General features: G+C 38.0%; 3 protein-coding genes and 1 pseudogene across 3 annotated transcripts; 3 read left to right on the top strand and 1 right to left on the bottom strand.

Annotated features, from left to right (window-relative positions):
• Positions 1-2,428: 2,428 nt before the first annotated feature.
• Positions 2,429-4,750, top strand: LOC114728294 (probable protein phosphatase 2C 49; annotated as a pseudogene).
• Positions 4,751-5,088: 338 nt separating this feature from the next.
• Positions 5,089-8,647, bottom strand: LOC114728297 (uncharacterized). The gene is made up of 8 exons (XM_028915175.1): positions 8,417-8,647; positions 7,940-8,039; positions 7,426-7,521; positions 7,259-7,311; positions 6,655-6,703; positions 6,341-6,388; positions 5,958-6,071; positions 5,089-5,183 (listed from the first exon to the last, which is right to left on the bottom strand). The coding sequence occupies exons 1-7, from the start codon at positions 8,434-8,436 to the stop codon at positions 5,997-5,999; spliced, it is 441 nt and encodes a 146-aa protein (XP_028771008.1). The 5' UTR covers positions 8,437-8,647; the 3' UTR covers positions 5,089-5,183; positions 5,958-5,996.
• A 1,725-nt stretch (positions 8,648-10,372) lies between these two features.
• Positions 10,373-11,698, top strand: LOC114728296 (short-chain dehydrogenase reductase 3b). Its single transcript, XM_028915174.1, has 2 exons — positions 10,373-10,472; positions 10,559-11,698. The coding sequence occupies exons 1-2, from the start codon at positions 10,456-10,458 to the stop codon at positions 11,334-11,336; spliced, it is 795 nt and encodes a 264-aa protein (XP_028771007.1). The 5' UTR covers positions 10,373-10,455; the 3' UTR covers positions 11,337-11,698.
• A 3,127-nt stretch (positions 11,699-14,825) lies between these two features.
• On the top strand, positions 14,826-15,947 carry LOC114728295 (short-chain dehydrogenase reductase 3b-like). Its single transcript, XM_028915173.1, has 2 exons — positions 14,826-14,895; positions 14,975-15,947. Exons 1-2 carry the CDS (start codon positions 14,879-14,881, stop codon positions 15,753-15,755), a joined length of 798 nt encoding a protein of 265 aa, XP_028771006.1. The 5' UTR covers positions 14,826-14,878; the 3' UTR covers positions 15,756-15,947.
• Positions 15,948-17,314: the final 1,367 nt, after the last annotated feature.

Here is a 17,314-nt window from a genome sequence, read left to right as displayed (position 1 = left end):
AATAGCACTTATAATAAATGACAGTTCTAACCAATAACTTGATTAGTAAGTATATTTTTTAAAAAAATATTTATTTATTATAAATAACTAACTTAGCTTACTGTTTCTTTAATCTACACAAATCATTCAACTACAAGATACTCCTCCGGTTCTTAATATAAGACCATTTAACTAATTTGATTAGATTAAGGAAGTTAGGTAAGTTAGTTAATTATAAGAAAGTGACACATTTTTCCTAAAACACCATAATCATCTTTCTTAATACCACATCTCCCTCTTCTACTTGATTATAGTTGAGGGAGTAATCATAGGGTAATTTAGAGAAAATTGATAATATAATAAAATAGGTCTTATATTTAGGACCAAAACCAACTCAAGAATTGGGTTTTTATATTAAGGACCGGAGGAGTATAAGAAACGGAGGTAGTACACTACGAAATACAATGTTATGGTATTTCAAGGCCCCCCCCCCCCCAAAAAAAAGCTGAAGGATATGGTTCAAAATTAAAAAAATGGAAAATAAAGAAGCATGACAAGATGACGATTTTGTAGGGACCATATCAAACGAAATAAAGAATTGCGTTCTCAAGCTAGAAGTGACAACCCCTCTTTCTCAATAAAATGGACAAACCTCTAACTGGCCAATGGGAGGCTCATCTCAAATTCCCTGACCTGCTTCGCCAAGGCTACTTTTGTCCATAATTGGGCCTTCCTGCTTCCGTATCGGATGTTCTTTCTTTCTGCCGCTTTGCTTGGAAACCACGAAATTAAAAAATTACTCCTCCGATCCTAATTATAAGACCCAATTAACTTATTTGAAGAGATTAAAGTAAGTAGTTAGTTGGTTATTTATAATAAATAAGTGTTGTTATTCCTAAATATCCTGTCTAATTAAGTATATTGGCTAAAACTATCATTATAGAAGGATTATCTTGGAAAAAAATGCATAAATATAAAAGAGAAAGGATTGGGTCTTATAATTAGGACCAAATAAAAAGTCAAATTGGATCTTATAATAAAGACCGGAGGAGTATTAGAAAGCAGCCCAGTTTAAAATTTGATCATTCGAGGATGCTGTAAGGAAACTTCCCCATCTTACCCCTGGCCCCTCCGTCCATCGCATGAAGAAAGTGGAAACTGAACCTGTTTGGGATCGCGTTACACGATACCAAACGCTCATTTGAAAGCTCAAACGAATTTCTGCCTAAATTTTATTGTTTGGGATCACAGTGGAGCAAATAGGCTTCTCATAAAAAATCAGATTGAATGAGAAGCTCAAATTGTTGCTTCTTCACTTCTCAACCGTGGAGAGAGAAAACTAAAGATGAAAAAAGAAAAGGGGTATTTAAATGGTCCCACTTAATTCAATAATTTTATGTTTATAAAAACATTATATGAAAAAAAACAAAATAAGATTTAATTTGGAGAGTTTACTTTTAATAATTTTATTTTTCTTACATCTTTTAAAATAGTTACATTATTATATAATATTATATATGTATTATTTAAAAAATTCATATCCTTTTAAGTCATTTTACATCCAACTTACTTCACATTTATCATCCAAATAAGTTTCAGCTTCTCAACACTGACTTTTTTTCAAAATCCAATTCAACATAAATCACATTACCCTATCTGACTTTTTATCCAATCTGACTTCTGTAAAAATCAGATTGAAAAAAAGCTACCTCCATTGCTAATCAGAGGGGGTGTTTGGATAGAAACCAAACCATGGTTTCAGAAGTGCTTTTACTTTTACGGATTACGAAGTAATATGTGAAGGAGATTATCTCGTTTTACGAAAAAGTACTTCTGAAACCATGGTTTTGGGTTTTCCAAACACCCAACACACCCTCAAACGTGTAAGCTAACGTGAAAAGGAGCTCTTGCGTCCCTTCCCGGTCGCAACTCCACTCTCCAGACTCTCCAAATGCTTCAAAGGTCACGTGTCGGTCAGGCAAAGCCTTTACGCGTGTGGGACGAACGCTTCTCCAGAACCGTGTGGTAGGCGGAACTACACGTGTCCGGTAACCGACTGTTTACCGTTCTGCCCTCCTCCTCTGCTCGACCTCCTCCCTCTGCTCTGACCCCTTATGTGGCGGTTCAACCCCTCCCTCCCCAATTTTGATCCCATCACCTCGACTTTGAAGAAACTGCAAGGGAATTCCTGAGCAAGAACCGCAGGAGGAACGCAGAGTGTCGTCTATTTGTCCTGACAAAACAACATTTAGCTCCAAGAGTTTTCTGCAAAACGTTCAATTCTTGACGTTTCATCTGATTATGGTGGCTGAAGCAGACGTTGTTTATCAACAGAGCCTGCTCTGTTGGATGTACAGTATATTCCCAAAGCAAGCAGTATTCATGAGATCGAAGAGCCACCCTTCGTCTCGCCATCATCCGGCCCTTCTGGTCCTGACAAACTTCTTCGCGCATATGACGCAGTCTCTGCCCATTTACTGAATTCACAACAAGTGATTTCTTCAGCACCCTTCTCGTGTTTTCATTTATATCTTTCTTCTTTTCCATGACATGGACGTTAGCGAATTGTGAGCTAGTACTTTTGTTGTTTTTGCTTCCGATCGAAGGTGTTCACCACGTAGGTTTCGTTTCTAGTTTCTACCCCGTTCCCTCGATTGCTTCATCAGGAACTTGTGCATATTATGAGCTTAGCTGATGAAGATACCTGAACTCTGCGAGGTTCATCTAGATTACTCCATGTTTGTTGTAGGAATACCATCCCTCCGGCACCTTTTCCTTCAGAGAGGCTTGAGCGACTTCCCGACTTGGTCCATGTAGTATCCGGTATCCGGTATCCTATAATTGCTTATATCTGTTCATATCAAATTTATTCACTATGGTAATAGAAGTTGTGATGAATGTATGCGAGGGAAGCGGTCCCGGCCTGCTTCCCTGCTTTTTAGGTGCCCAGATAGATTTTGGCACGCGGTATCTGTTGCTTACGAATGAGTGTTAAAAGATAGGTTTTCCCTGATTACTTTGTAAATGTTCGTGATTTTGCAACGTTACAAGAACTAGTATGTGACCCGTGCTACATTGTTAAAATTGAAATTTTTACTTTTGATTAGAGAATCGCAGGAAACTTCATGGGTTGTAGGACTGTTCAATGTGATGCATAAGTTATGCCAACTCTTACATAACTGCCTCCCATGCGCAGAGTAAAATTTTCTGATTCGTGTTAAACTACCCTTGTGCAGGACGTTTTAGCTGCAAAACAAGTCCCCCGTGCTTCTCTTGATTCTGCTGTTGTGCAGTTTGTGCCCACCATCCGTTCTGGTAGTTATGCTGACATTGGGCCGCGTAGATACATGGAAGACGAGCATATAATGATAGATGATTGTCTTCTCACCTGGGATCACTTTATAAGTTCCCTAAACCCAGTGCATTTTATGGGGTAATCAACTTTTCAGTTTTTAGCTTGTATGTTTTTTAATTTCTTGTAAATGTTTTAAATCTAACTGGTGTTTAACGAATACTAGGTGTTTGATGGTCATGGAGGATCTGAAGCTGCCGCTTATATTCGTAAAAATGTGATAAGATTTATTTTCGAGGACGCCAGCTTCCCACAGTCATCTGAAGTTGATAATGTTTTCCTACAAGAATTAGAGAACTCCCTTAGGAAGGCATTTTTTTGGCCGACTCTGCTTTAGCTGATGATTGTAGTGTGAGCAGTTCGTCAGGGACCACAGCGCTCACAGCTTTAATATTTGGAAGGTATCCACGCGTTCCCCCCCCCCCAAAAATTACCTCTCCATTTGTCTAATGTGCTTGTTTCTCCTCTGGGTTTTTTGAGCTGCTCACCGTGAAGTTTCCAGGTTATATTCATTAATTTTCGATCTACTGTGTAGTGTTTCCCACTATCAATATCTGTATTGCCAGTCGCCGGCTACTTTGCATGCTTAAAATTTGTTGCGTTGCTGATTACTTTGGTTCTAATTTCAGGCTGTTGATGGTGACCAATGCTGGTGATTGTCGAGCAGTTCTTTGCCGTAAAGGGGAGGCAATTGACATGTCTCAAGATCACAGGCCTATATATCCATCGGAACGGAGGCGCGTTGAGGAATCAGGTGGTTTCGTTGATGATGGTTATCTTAATGGGGTGTTATCAGTTACTCGAGCACTAGGGGACTGGGACATGAAGCTCCCACGGGGTTCTCCTTCACCTCTGATTGCAGAGCCAGAGTTTAGGCAAGTGGTTCTAACAGAGGACGACGAATTCCTCATCATAGGATGCGATGGAATTGGGATGTTATGTCAAGTCAGCATGCAGTGAGTGTTGTCAGGAGAAGCCTGAGGCGCCACGATGATCCGGGGAAGGGCGCCAGAGACCTGGTCATGGAAGCTTTGCTGCTGAATGCGTTTGACAATCTCACAGTAATTGTTGTGTGCTTCACATCCCCTGATCACAGGGAACTATCACCCGCCCACAGGTTGAGACATTGTAGCCTTTCTACAGAAGCACTTGGTAGCTTGAGGAGCTTGTTGGAAGGAAGTGCTAGCAACTGAATGAATGTATATAACAATTTGTCAGATACTGGCATCTCGGATATTTCATTTTTGTTTTTCAGCTGCTTCTAGTTAAGAGATCAGGAAAAACAGCAAACCATTTTTTGGTCCGACGTCGGTTGATGTACATGGTTTAGGGTGTGGCTGACGGCGGTGTAAATATGAAGTCGAAATGATCCAGTTTTGTATGAATTTGTTTATTTTAGCGAATTTTTAGTCTTGAAAACCTCGTTTTTATTCTCGCCTTCTTGAAAGGCGAACTGGTTGCAATATAGGATGAAAAACGTGGTTTGATTGAAAATCATATAGCAGGCGGTAACTAAAAAGGCCACGAACCGACAGCAACATATGAAAGAAATAAAACTCTATCTTGGGAAATCAAGAACAGATAACGGCAAACAAGTGAATAACTAAAAGGCCACGCATGATATGAATCAAGATTCGTCTTAAAGAAGAATGAGCTATTGGCATTCAAAAGACGCTTCGTCACTCCACGGCATGATCATAATCTCCTCTGGCTTGTCCAATTGTTTCGGGTACAATAGATATAAATATAAATCCCCGGGAGCATTTGCAAGTGCAAACCTGATAGGGGGAAGAAAATATTCAAGACCTTGAGAGCAATTCTTATGCGTTATAGTTGTCATGAGCAAGATTACCTGTAAACATCAAGAAATAAGTAGTACCGAAAAGAAGGAGCCTTTACGGATTTCTGTCATAGCAAATGATTTTCTCCAGTGGATTTATCCAGAATCCAACCTAAATTTTAAGCATGCTGAGCTGAAGCCAGAGCAAAAAGTAAAACTAACTTCATACTCTATTTAATGAATTTGAATGTAGAATTGCATTTTCCTTTGATCCCATAATTTAGCAGGAAAAGGGAAGAGTTAGAGCACATCTTTGTTGAAGTCTTGGGAAGCCAAGCAAATGGGTAGATGTGGCTTCGTGCTCTCAAGCTTAGGCATTCGCTTCAATGTTCCAATATACTCCCTCCGGTCCTTAATATAAGAGTTTGTTGGACTTTTATTTTAGTCCTAAAATAAGACCTCAATCCACTTTGTCTCTCATATGTATTCATTTTTTTCCAAAACAGTCTTTATAATAGTAATAGTTCTAGCCAATACACTTGATTAGTAAAGATATTTTAGGAAAGACAATACTTATTTATTACAAATAACTAATCTAGTTAGTTTTCTTAATCTACTCAAATTAGCCAACTAGCTTTTATATAAGTACCAGAGGTAATATAATAAGATTAGAATTTCCATCAACAATAATAGGAAACTTTTTACTGAAAGTTAGCATGATAACTAAAATTTTTACGAAAATATAAAACAGTAGAAATTCAGGGGCGGATTTTAAAAAAAGAAAACTTTGAAGGTGTATTCCGGTGTCAAAGAAATAGGACAATCAAAATATAATAGGATGGTTACCATTTAGAAAGTCAGAAGGGCTCCGCCAGGCCAGGTGATTTAGTAGCTCTGTGCCAAACTAGCAAATCGTTCCAAGCCACGTCGCAGTAAGCGCTCAAGAAATGGTTGCAGTGCCTGCAAAAGATATTATAGAGGGAAGAAAGTCGGAGTGGATTAAAGCCATATTTAAAATTTTAAATGTCAATCTCCTGTCTTTCCCATTATTCTCTCTCATGACACGGGGAAAAGGTGACGAAATGGCATGAACTAGAACAATGTCTTTCAGGTTTGTCTTACCACCTTCCAATCGCTAATTCTGCCAGCTACCAAAGACATGGATTTTCTCTTTGTATTAACTAATTGTCTACTTCATAACTTCATTTTATTTACGTCTGACTACTTACCGATGCCACGGGAGCTAAGAGTTGAGGAACTTCGTATGATACTGTCAGCTGAAAAGGACAAATGCAGCAATAAGTGCTTGAATAAAGTTTGGCCTAGTTGAGATGTAAAACAGATGGAGAAGAGTCAAAGGGCTAAATATAATGGAAACGTGTTGATAGGAACAAATACAGGAAAATGATCCGTGACATATCTATGCATTTGCTCATGTGAGGAAATATTGCCAATAAAATTTTGGACAATTATGCTAGGGACATTAGATTGTGATTTAGATATTCGGTAAAAACTCAAGAAAACATCGTATAAGAAGCCTTACTTCTACTACACATGATGAAGGACTTTTTGGATAAAATCGAACAGCGCCCCTGTCATGGGAACAATCAACCAGTTAATTTTCTTTTGTGAGTACTAAATGATGTTTCAGCGCAAGATTAATTCAAAATCACAAGAACATTGTGGCTGTAGATTTCAATTATAACTGTAATGACATTGATGAAATTTTAACATGTAACCCAGTGGTACAGATGATTATGCAGCGTGTGCTTTCGAGCCAAGCTGAAGGCTTGAACAAAATATGTACGCTTCGAATTTTGTTTAATCATGATAGGAGCATAGATAGACAAAGTGTGACTGTTGGCTACCAGACTTCCAGTCCAGGCAGAAGCCACCATGTTTATCACAGGACACTTCAATATCAAGATAGAGAGATTTGCGCAACTGAAACTTTCTTCCCAGCCTTGTATGTCCCGTGTCGCTTATTCTGTGAAGTACTAGAAATTTCGACAAAAAGAAATTAATCATGTTACTAAATTATAGAATCGTCCTAAGTGTTGAATATTACTAATCGAATTAATAGAATGATTTATTATTTCTTATATTGTAGTATTATTCTCAGCCAAAAGCCTATCCTTGTAAATTACCTGTTAGGAAGACCTTCCAGTGATCGCCAGTGTATTTTCTGATTTGGAATAGGCTGCAAGAAGGTGAGATAATATTAATAAAAAAATTCCAACTGACATTTAAGATAAAGCAAAGAAGACCTACTAAGAAGTTATAATAGTATTATAGTTAGGATGGTGATCATTTCCTGCATATTACGGGCAAGCCAAGAGTATTCGATGTCACGACCGAATGCTTTATACTTCAAGGACCACCTTGACAGGTCAGGTTTATCAGGCAAAACCTGTGAAATGAACTGAACATTTAGCCAATTCAAAAATCATAATATGACATTCAACTTGTACTGTTCTGGCCGTTTAGTCAAGATTGCTGGTTTCAATATTCAAATTGCAGCAATTCGACCAGAAACAATAATGCACTGATGCTGAACTGATGGCCCACTTCACCCACAAGCCAAAGGGGAATGAATAGGTTTCAAACTAATGAACTGTCTCATTGGAGACGAAAATCCATTAAGCTTGTTAGGTTTCAAAATGTACTACCATCATTACATTTTATTGTCAAGAAAAATAGTAAGATGTGTATTACAGGTAACATGTGGCCAACTTCTCACCAGATCTTTATTCAATCAGTACATCTTGATTGCGTCTGTGATTGACTAAAAGAGACTGTGACAGAGCATTGAGATTCGATGTACGCACCGTAACAGAGGAAATAAAGGGCATCCACCGAGGGATGGCTTCACGATCAGAATAAAAATTATAGGCAGCTGAGGCAGGCACATCAACCTCCATCTTAACCCTGCAATTACGACATAGTTATCCTGTCGCCATCAGAAAATGATTAAGCTAGAAATTATACCAAAATCATGACAGTCAACCCAGGGCCTGCACATTCAAGTTGATGACATGACCGGTCAAATTCCCAAAATATGAAAATCATCCAACATAAATCGGAGAGAAAGGCATTTATTGAGAAAATATAGATAATGTAAATTACTCCTCATCAGTCCTGATACACTTCCCACTTCCTTATTCTAAATAAAGATATTTATTTTTCTTGATCATGAAACGAGGAATAGATAGAAGAGCGTAAACATTTATCGCATAAAATACAAACGAGAAGAAAAGGGGAAAAAGACGGAGGGAGATCAAAATTTGTGCGGGAAGAGGAGTTACGTGCAATCCTGCCACTCCATGACAGGGGAAAAGCGCCTGAAGCCATGGAAGGTTGAGGTCCGCGCAAATGACCTGGATGTTAGTCTGAGGAAGCGGTGATTGAGAGAGCGTGGAACCGAGGAAAAGGTTCTGCAAGAAGGAGTGGGGCCACACAAAACGGAACAGGTGGTTTTAGAAGAGGAGGACAGGTGGCCCAGATATGGAGACCCAGGACTTGAGATCGAAGTTGCGCAGACATGTTCTTTGAATGCCCTCAGAAATCAAACAACGATGCCGATGCAGATGGATAGTTGGGCTTCTAGTCCACAGCCACAAGCCGGGTCTCAGATTTCCCCCCGCTTCTTGCCTGCTTCTGACTCAGCTATGGTTCAATATTGTTGCCTCATGTTAATCACACGCTCAAATATCTGTTCCTGCACGGCTGTATCATAAATTCAGTATCGCCGATCAATCACGTGTCGCCTTATACCGCTTTAAAACCAGTATTGCCTATTGCCTATTGCCTATTGGCGCTGCCCGCCGCTCTGTCTCTCTCTTGTTTTATTTATTTATTTATTTTTTTGGTGAAGTGTCTCTCTCTTGTTTTAGGCCAAACTGCCCGCTGCTCTGCCAAAAATAAAATATTGCAACTGGATCGTAAAGCACCCGCATCCGACCAAGTGCCGATCCATCCCGACACCTCGAAGTTGTTAATGGGCTTCTTATGCGATTTGGGCTCGCCCAACCTGATTCGGTTTGCTTTTTACAAAAGCAAAAAGAGAGACTGATTCACTTTTAATCTAGCTCAGAATAAAAATTTTACCAAAATAAAGCTTAGAGCTATAAATAAATAAATTTTGTCCTTTTCTCACCTCATGAAATTGAAGTAACGTATTTAAAAACATTTTTAAAAGTTGATACACTGGCATTTAGTAATTACCAAAGAAAAAAGCTTTTGTAAGATATATTATCGAGCAGATTTGATGTGTTTTTAAAAATTGTTTAGTTATGATTTACATCTTGTGTTTAATAAAAATTATTTTTTATATTTATTATTTAAAAATAAAATTATATTTTAAGAATATTGATTGGCGGAGGGAATTTTTTTTTCCTGATGGATAAATTCGTGTCATTGGAATTGCCACGGCAAATTATGGGCATATTTTTCACATTTGTGTGTGTTCCACAGGTTCAGTCCCACAAAAAAAAAAAAAAAGCGTGTTCCCCTTGTTCGATTTCATTGGATCACCGTCACCGCCAACTACTTTTCGGCAACAGTGGCTTATACTACCTTCAGTCTTAATTATATGATCTTATTTGTAAATTACAAACAAAATTTTATAATTAAGACCGGAAGCAATATATTCTCTCGGTTTGTTATTATAAGAACTTTTTTTTAAAAAAATATTTTACCTTTTTCACGAAACGCTCTGATCTGTATTAAATACTTTTTTCTATGCATGCTCATATATATTTAATAAGAGTAATAAGAGCGTAGAAATTAACACGAGTTAAGATTTAGTGTAATTAATTAGAAATTAAAAATAATATTAAAAATTATCTAAATTTTATGATAAATTTAATGCATTTAAATGTTTTTTATTGTTATATGTAACTCTTATAATCAGAATTAGAGGACCTAGTAGCGTGGCGAGAGGCGCAGCCGAACTTCAGTGTTAAGAGGGGGGGGGGGGTAGCCGAACCAGTAATGATTCATCAGTATTCATCACATGCTTCTCTAACTGTTAACACTCTCTTTTCGTTGACGTGACTCACGATTGAGGCCCAAATCACCTCCCCTGAGGACAATCATTTCGATGGATCAAGTTTGTGGCAATAAGGCAGGTGAGACGATGCTCTCTCGGCAGATATTTATTCTCTCCCTCTCCCTCTCACATACGAGAAGAAAGCCAAACCATCTAAATTACATTTTTATTTTTGTGGCACGTATTAAAACAAGTACTCGATAAATTTGGAAGCTTCTCAAAGAGGATACCAAACATCCCAGATTTCAGAATTGCAAGGTTGCACATCTGCTGAGGAACCCGTGGCTGTAATCAATGGAGACCAAGCAGAGGTATGTGTTTCGAAATCACACACACTGCGTCTAATGAACTTGAAATGGCCGTTAACCTTGAGAATATGATTTTCTGGTTTTTGCAGATTGGAGGGTAAGGTGGCTATATTGACAGGAGGCGCCAGTGGAATCGGAGCAGAATCGGTGAAACTATTCGCGGAAAACGGAGCATCAGTGGTCATTGCGGACGTTCAAGATGAACTGGGTCACCAACTCGCAGCCTCATCATCCCCGCTTAAAGTGAGTTACCATCACTGTGATGTGAGAGACGAGAAACAGGTCGAGCAAACCATAGCCTTCGCCGTCCACAAATACGGCCGCCTCGACGTCATGTTTAGCAACGCCGGGATCGATGGTTCCCTCGCCGGCATACTGGACCTCGACCTGAACGCATTTGACAACACCATGGCCGTCAACGTCCGCGGCGTGGCTGCCACCATCAAGCACGCTGCTCGAGCCATGGTGGCTGCAAACACTCGCGGCTCCATAATCTGCACAGCCAGCGTGGCTGGTTCCAGGGGCGGAAGCGCGCCCTTTGGTTATACCGCATCCAAGCATGCTCTGCTTGGTCTTGTTCGCTCTGCTTGCAGCGAGCTCGGGGCTTATGGCATCAGAGTGAACTGCGTATCGCCATATGCGGTGGCCACACCTCTTACGTGCCGATATTCCAATAAGAGTGCAGATGAAGTTGAAGCCATTGGCATGTTTAGTGCCAATTTGAAGGGAATCCCATTGAAGGCTACTCATATTGCTGAAGCTGCCCTTTTTCTTGCTTCTGATGAATCTGCCTATGTCAGTGGGCTTGATTTGACGGTCGATGGAGGCTTCAGTGTCGTTAATCGTTTGCTTCTCGCTAGCGATTAAAACATCAATTAAATGGCTTTTCTCGGTTGTTCTTTAAGGTCTAACTAATGTTATTGCCAGCATCAATGTGTTATATGAATAAGCCCAGACCAGATGATATCGTCCGGGACAAGTTATTGCATGGAACCCAGCTAGAGGCGATGAGCTTGAAGATGTTCCCTCTACATTGCCAAATCGAAGGGGGATCACATTGAAGTTTCTACATACCATAGTGCAGACGCTGCTTTGTTTTTCTTGCCTCTGATGCATTGATTTGTAGTAGTGAATCGTAGTTTCTTCTAGCCGTCTCAATGTCTCATGCCTTCCTTCATGCTTGTTGATGAAGACTTAAAAGATAGTTTGAACTTTGATTTTGCTTTGTACTCACGCTTTCATGTCAATTTTCCTGTTCTTATCGGTCCGCAAGTCTATTTTCGCTTCCCCTTCCCTCCGCTCTAGCCGCCCTTCTTTTCATTTGTATCTAAAATGTCCCTTGGAGTGACATTTGCTGGCGAGCTTTTTGCGTTTTAACTTATCACATGGGTCAAACCCGTCTCTCTAATTTAGTTAGAATTTATTTTAGTTTTAAATATAAGATTTTAATTCACTTTATCTTTTATGTTTATTTATTTTTAAAATAGTTCTTGTAGTAATTACACATGTTAGAGATTTCATCAAATGATAGTTCTAACTAATACACATAATTAGTAAAAATATTTTAGAAAGACAATGCCTAATTTTATTAATCTATTCAAATCAGTCAAATAGATTTTATATTAATAACAAGAGGTAGTAATATTTTGTTTATGTTAATTTTTTATTTATATTTTTTTTCCCAACAACACATTGGATTCATAGCCGTTTGAATTTGGTATCCATTAAATATATACTACCTTCGGTCTTTCATATAAGATTTTGTTTTACTTTTATTTTAGTCCTAAAACAAGAACACAATTCACTTTCTTTCTTATATTTATGAATTTTTTTTCTAAGAGTCCTTCTAACAATAGTAGTTCTATCCTATACACTTGATTAGTAAGGATATTTTAGGAAAGACAACACTTATTTATTACAAATAACTAACTTAACTTCTTTCCTTAATCTCCTTAAATCAGTCAATTAGCTCTTATAATTAGAACCGGAGGTAATACTGCATATTATACATTTATAATAAATTTCACTCGCTATCTCTAGTGCACTTTTTTTTTTCTGCAAACAAAAATATACTTAAAAAATATGCATATGTTATCAAATGTGGATGTCCATCTCCCTTCTCCTCAACTTTCTCAACTCTCACTACTTCATTACTTATCTACTACTCCCTCCGTTTCTTATTATAAGAGACATTTGATGCTTATGGCATGTTCCTATATATAAGAGACACTTATAAGTTGTCTCTACTTTTTTGTGTTGATTTACTATTTTACCCATATTTATTATCTCCAACTCACACTCTCCCTCCTTCCCACTTCTCTTTCTTTTAATAATTTAATTGTTCTCCCTCATGCTCTCTCTCCCTATTAATGAGGGCATTTTTGGAAAAAAATGATACTTTTTACACATTAATTGTTCTTAACTAATTTTAACTTTTTTTTTTATCAACGTACTTCGGTTATTTGTCTCTTATAATAAGGAACGGAGGGAGTATGTTTTTAATCTCGTAACTTACCTCCCACTCATATTAATGTGGTTTATAATCCACTATCTATCATTTAAGTACAAGTATAACTTAAATGGAAGACTATATCTATAAATAGAGCATGCGTTGTATGGTGAAGCAAGTGAAGAAATACAATAGTTCTCTTTATCTTCTTGTTTTTATTTTTCTCTTCTCTACTTTTGTCGTTCCATTTCATAACAGTATATATTCTATATGTTTATTACTTTTATCTAAATTTAACCAACTTTTTAAATTTTTGTTATAACGAAAGAGTACCAGATTTTAATGAATAAGGCACCGTTTGGGTGACACCCCAAACCATGGTTTGGGTGATAAGTCACTCAAATACCCACCCAATTTGCACAAACCATGGTTTTGGAAAAAGCAAAAAAATTTTGCTTTTAGAGAAAAAAGGGAGAATGTGAGAGCCTATAGGATATGTATCTTGTTATTTTTTTATAAACATATTTAATTTTATATTTTATAAATATATATACATATTAATTATTTATTAATTATATTATCTTATGTATTATTAATTATGTTAATAAAAAATATATTATTAACAATTTTGTTCCTTCAAATTAAAATATATTATAAAATATATTTTTTTCTGTAATTATCATATTAACTTTTGTCTTTTTTTTAGTAATTTGTATATATAAAAAGTGCTTCTGATAATAACTATCCAAACACTCTCACTTTTCAAAATCACTTTTTCATAAAATCTATTCTTTCCAGAATCTATTCTTTTCAAAATCTATTTTTCAGAATCACTTTTCCAAATCACGGTTTGGTTTTATCCAAACACACCCTTAAACGAGCTCAAATTCAACAGGTCAGGGTGCATCTGCACATGGCTAGTTGCGGCCTATCGTCATCAATGACCCTGTGCTTTGGGAAGGGGTTTGAAAATCTATGGAACAACATTCCAAATCGTCGCTTGTTCCATCTTTGACACGTATAAAGTCATTATAGTGATCCATTGAATGCTTCGCTCAGACAAAAAGAAGTAATGCGTAATTGAATACGTAGGAATGAGGACCACCATGATGCATTGAATTGCAAGGCAATAAGAATTTTTTTTTGGTGAGTCAATAACAATTTATGTAAATTCGCCGGCCAAAAAACAAAAAGAATTGATTTAAATTCTGGTAAAAAAATTGATTTAAATAGTTTTAATGACAAAATTCTATTAATTAGAAGTGTCAAATCTTTTTCTGGCCAACATAAATGTCAAATCCATTTACAAGTAAGCATGAAAAATTATTAAAAGCTATGATATTTATAGGTGTGAGTGTTACGATTTACTCTTTTTTAATTTTATATATAAAATCTAATTTAGTTAGCTAATTCACAGAGGTAATAAAGATAAACTAAGTTGATTATTTATTATTATTATCATGTAAAAAGTTTATATCACTTGTTTTTAAAATACTCTTCTTTTTAGTAAACATTAAACGTGGGACTGGGGGAGACAAGACAAGGAAGGCGAGAAAATTATGAAAATGATGAGAAAAATGAGATAAAAATATTAAATAGGAGAAATAAAACGAATCAAAATTCTAATCGGTAATCAAATTGCATTCATCAATCATATATTTAAGAGTGAAGAAATGGTCTTTAAATTTTACGCAAAACATAAATTAACAGTTTCAACGGCATATAACTGGGAATTAAACATTCAGCCAACTATCTCCTTGAGAAAAGTCAAAAGGAAAAGACAAAGTGACTGCAGGCCATTCAATGTCTAATAGTAATAGTTAGTAATACAGTATCGCCCAGCAAAGTAGCCCCGTGCTGGCCGAGACCTATAAAATCTGGATAACACTCGGTCCCAAAATCAAACCCCACATTTTCAGAATAGCGAGGCAACACATCGAGAAAGCACCAGCTCTAATCAATGTCGACCAAGCCAAGGTACGAGTTTTGAAATCCCAGACACAAATTTCTAATGAACTTGAAATTGCTGAGAATATATCTCCGTGTGGTTTTGCAGGTTGGAGGGTAAGGTGGCCATAGTAACCGGAGGAGCCAGTGGGATCGGAGAAAAGTCGGTGAAATTATTTGCCGAAAATGGAGCAGCAGTGGTCATAGCGGACGTCCAAGATGAACTGGGTCACCAACTCGCAGCCTTGTTAGCCCCATATCAAGTGAGTTACCATCACTGTGATGTCAGAGACGAGAAACAGGTGCAGCAGACTATAGCTTTCGCCGTCGACAAATACGGCCGCCTGGACGTCATGTTTAGCAACGCCGGCATCGTAGGCTCCATGGCTGGCATACTGGACCTAGACCTCACCACATTTGACAACACCATGGCCGTCAACGTCCGTGGGGTGGCCGCCACCATCAAGCACGCGGCTCGAGCCATGGTGGCTCGTAACATCCGTGGCTCCATAATCTGCACGGCCAGCGTGGCTGGTTGTGTGGCCGGATGTGGGCCCCATGCTTACACCCCATCGAAGCATGCTCTCGTGGGCCTCGTCCGCTCTGCTTGTGGCGAGCTCGGAGCTTATGGGATCAGAGTGAACTGCGTGTCGCCATATGCAGTCGCCACACCTATGGCATGTGAAGCGCTTAATAAGGGGGAAGATGAAGTTGAAGCCATTGCCAATTCTTCCGCTAACATGAAGGGCATTTCATTGAAGGCGACCCATATTGCTGAAGCTGCCCTCTTTCTTGCTTCTGATGAATCTGTGTATATCAGTGGACATAACCTGGTCGTCGACGGAGGCTTCACTGCCGTTAATCGCTTTGTTCCTGGAGACCTTTCATGAAACTTTGGCTTTTTGCCTCGGTTATACCATCATGGATATATTATTCTCTAATCATCCCCCTTAGCGTTGCTGTACTACTTCCCTGAATAAATCCATGACTCATCAATATATAATAATTAGCCCCAGAGTTTTATTTTACTCGGAATAAATCCACACACCGAATGAAGTTCGGTAGGCATGATTTTTTTTTTTCAAAATACAACCAGATGATATTAGATATTACTGATTAATTTGAATTTCAATCTTAACCCCTTCTGTAGCCGAGAGCAAGTGCTTCATCAGTTCATCGTACCCCAGCCAGCCTTGGAATATATTTAAAATTTTTCCATGCCCTTTCGAATTTATGTCCCCGTTCTCATTGCAGCAACCGTTTGTTTTAAATAGTTGTAACTATAACATTCTACTGACTATCAAATGTGAAATCTTTCTACACGTAACGTAAGTATAAAAAAATATTAAACATTTATCAATTAAGTCATGTAGTTAATGGTGAATAAATTATCTTTAAATTTCACCCAAAACATAAATTAACAGTTTCACCTACATATAACTAAAGATTAAACACTCAGCCAACTGTCATAAACATCGAGGGTTTGCTTTTAAATTTCCCTTGACGTGCCAGGAGACAAATGTCCACGAGCAGTTCTCTGCGTAACCTGGACACGACTAGCATAGGTTGAAGGTGCAGGTCCACAATTAATGACAGTCTTTGTCTGACTGGAATTGCTTGATGATTGCGCAGACACATTAGCAGGATTAAGAGCAGATGCATTTCTGTTGCTGGCCGACGCAAACGTGCTGCGCCGCAGTACTGTTCCTAGATGAACCTTCAGGTTCATTTTTGGGCTTTGCTTGGCCATTGATCGATGCTATGGGAAGTGGAGGACAGGAGGAATCTTCCAATGGTGAACTCCTTGAATTTCGTCCAAAGACTTGGAGGTATCTTGAAGACAATTCAGAACTTGATGTAGATAAGGATTCAGACGATTGGATGCCTGGATCAGTATCAAAGTCCCCAAACCAAGAGCAACTTGTCCACTGCTTGATGCTGAAGGATCATGACTTGTGCTCTCTGCATTAGCTATGTCAAAACTGGCTTGAATGGCCAAAGGAAGTTCACTTTCACAAGGATCACGACGAAATGTCTGACCTCTTCCACGCTGTTGATCTTGTTGATTACTGTGTCTGTATCGGAAGCTAGCTAGTTGGTATCTTCAGGGAAAAGAATAAAAGCCAATGTAGGAGAATCATAGGGCAACGAAATCAAATTACCTGACAATTCAAACTGGTAGTTCCAGAACGAATGAGAAACAAGATAAACCAGAACGGGTTTGATAATCTAAAGCACGACATTTCAAATCATCAGGAGTTCTTGACATGTCCGAAACTGATTATAGTGCATTCAATATTATCAGCATAATTAATTGAACTGTAAGCTAATAAGAATTGATTTGAATAGTTAGTAACGATAAAATGTCAAATCTATTTATATGTGAGGATAAAAAATTATCAAAAGTCATGATATTTGCAGGTCTGAGTATTACGATATTTTTTGATTT

Source organism: Neltuma alba, unplaced genomic scaffold, assembly GCF_004799145.2.
Source record: "Neltuma alba isolate B1F8T4 unplaced genomic scaffold, ASM479914v2 tig00012531_pilon, whole genome shotgun sequence".
Taxonomy (NCBI): Eukaryota; Viridiplantae; Streptophyta; class Magnoliopsida; order Fabales; family Fabaceae; genus Neltuma; species Neltuma alba.
Note: the sequence above shows the minus strand (reverse complement) of the source record. Positions and strands in the feature narration are given on the sequence as shown.

Coding starts and splice junctions, on each gene's coding strand:
- LOC114728297 (XM_028915175.1), bottom strand. CDS start 8,436: ATGGAGTGGCAGGATTGCAC. Junction 7,522..7,939: donor CCTTTATTTCCTCTGTTACG/GTGCGTACATCG, acceptor TTCATTTCACAG/GTTTTGCCTGATAAACCTGA. Junction 6,072..6,340: donor TCTTAGCTCCCGTGGCATCG/GTAAGTAGTCAG, acceptor TATCTTTTGCAG/GCACTGCAACCATTTCTTGA.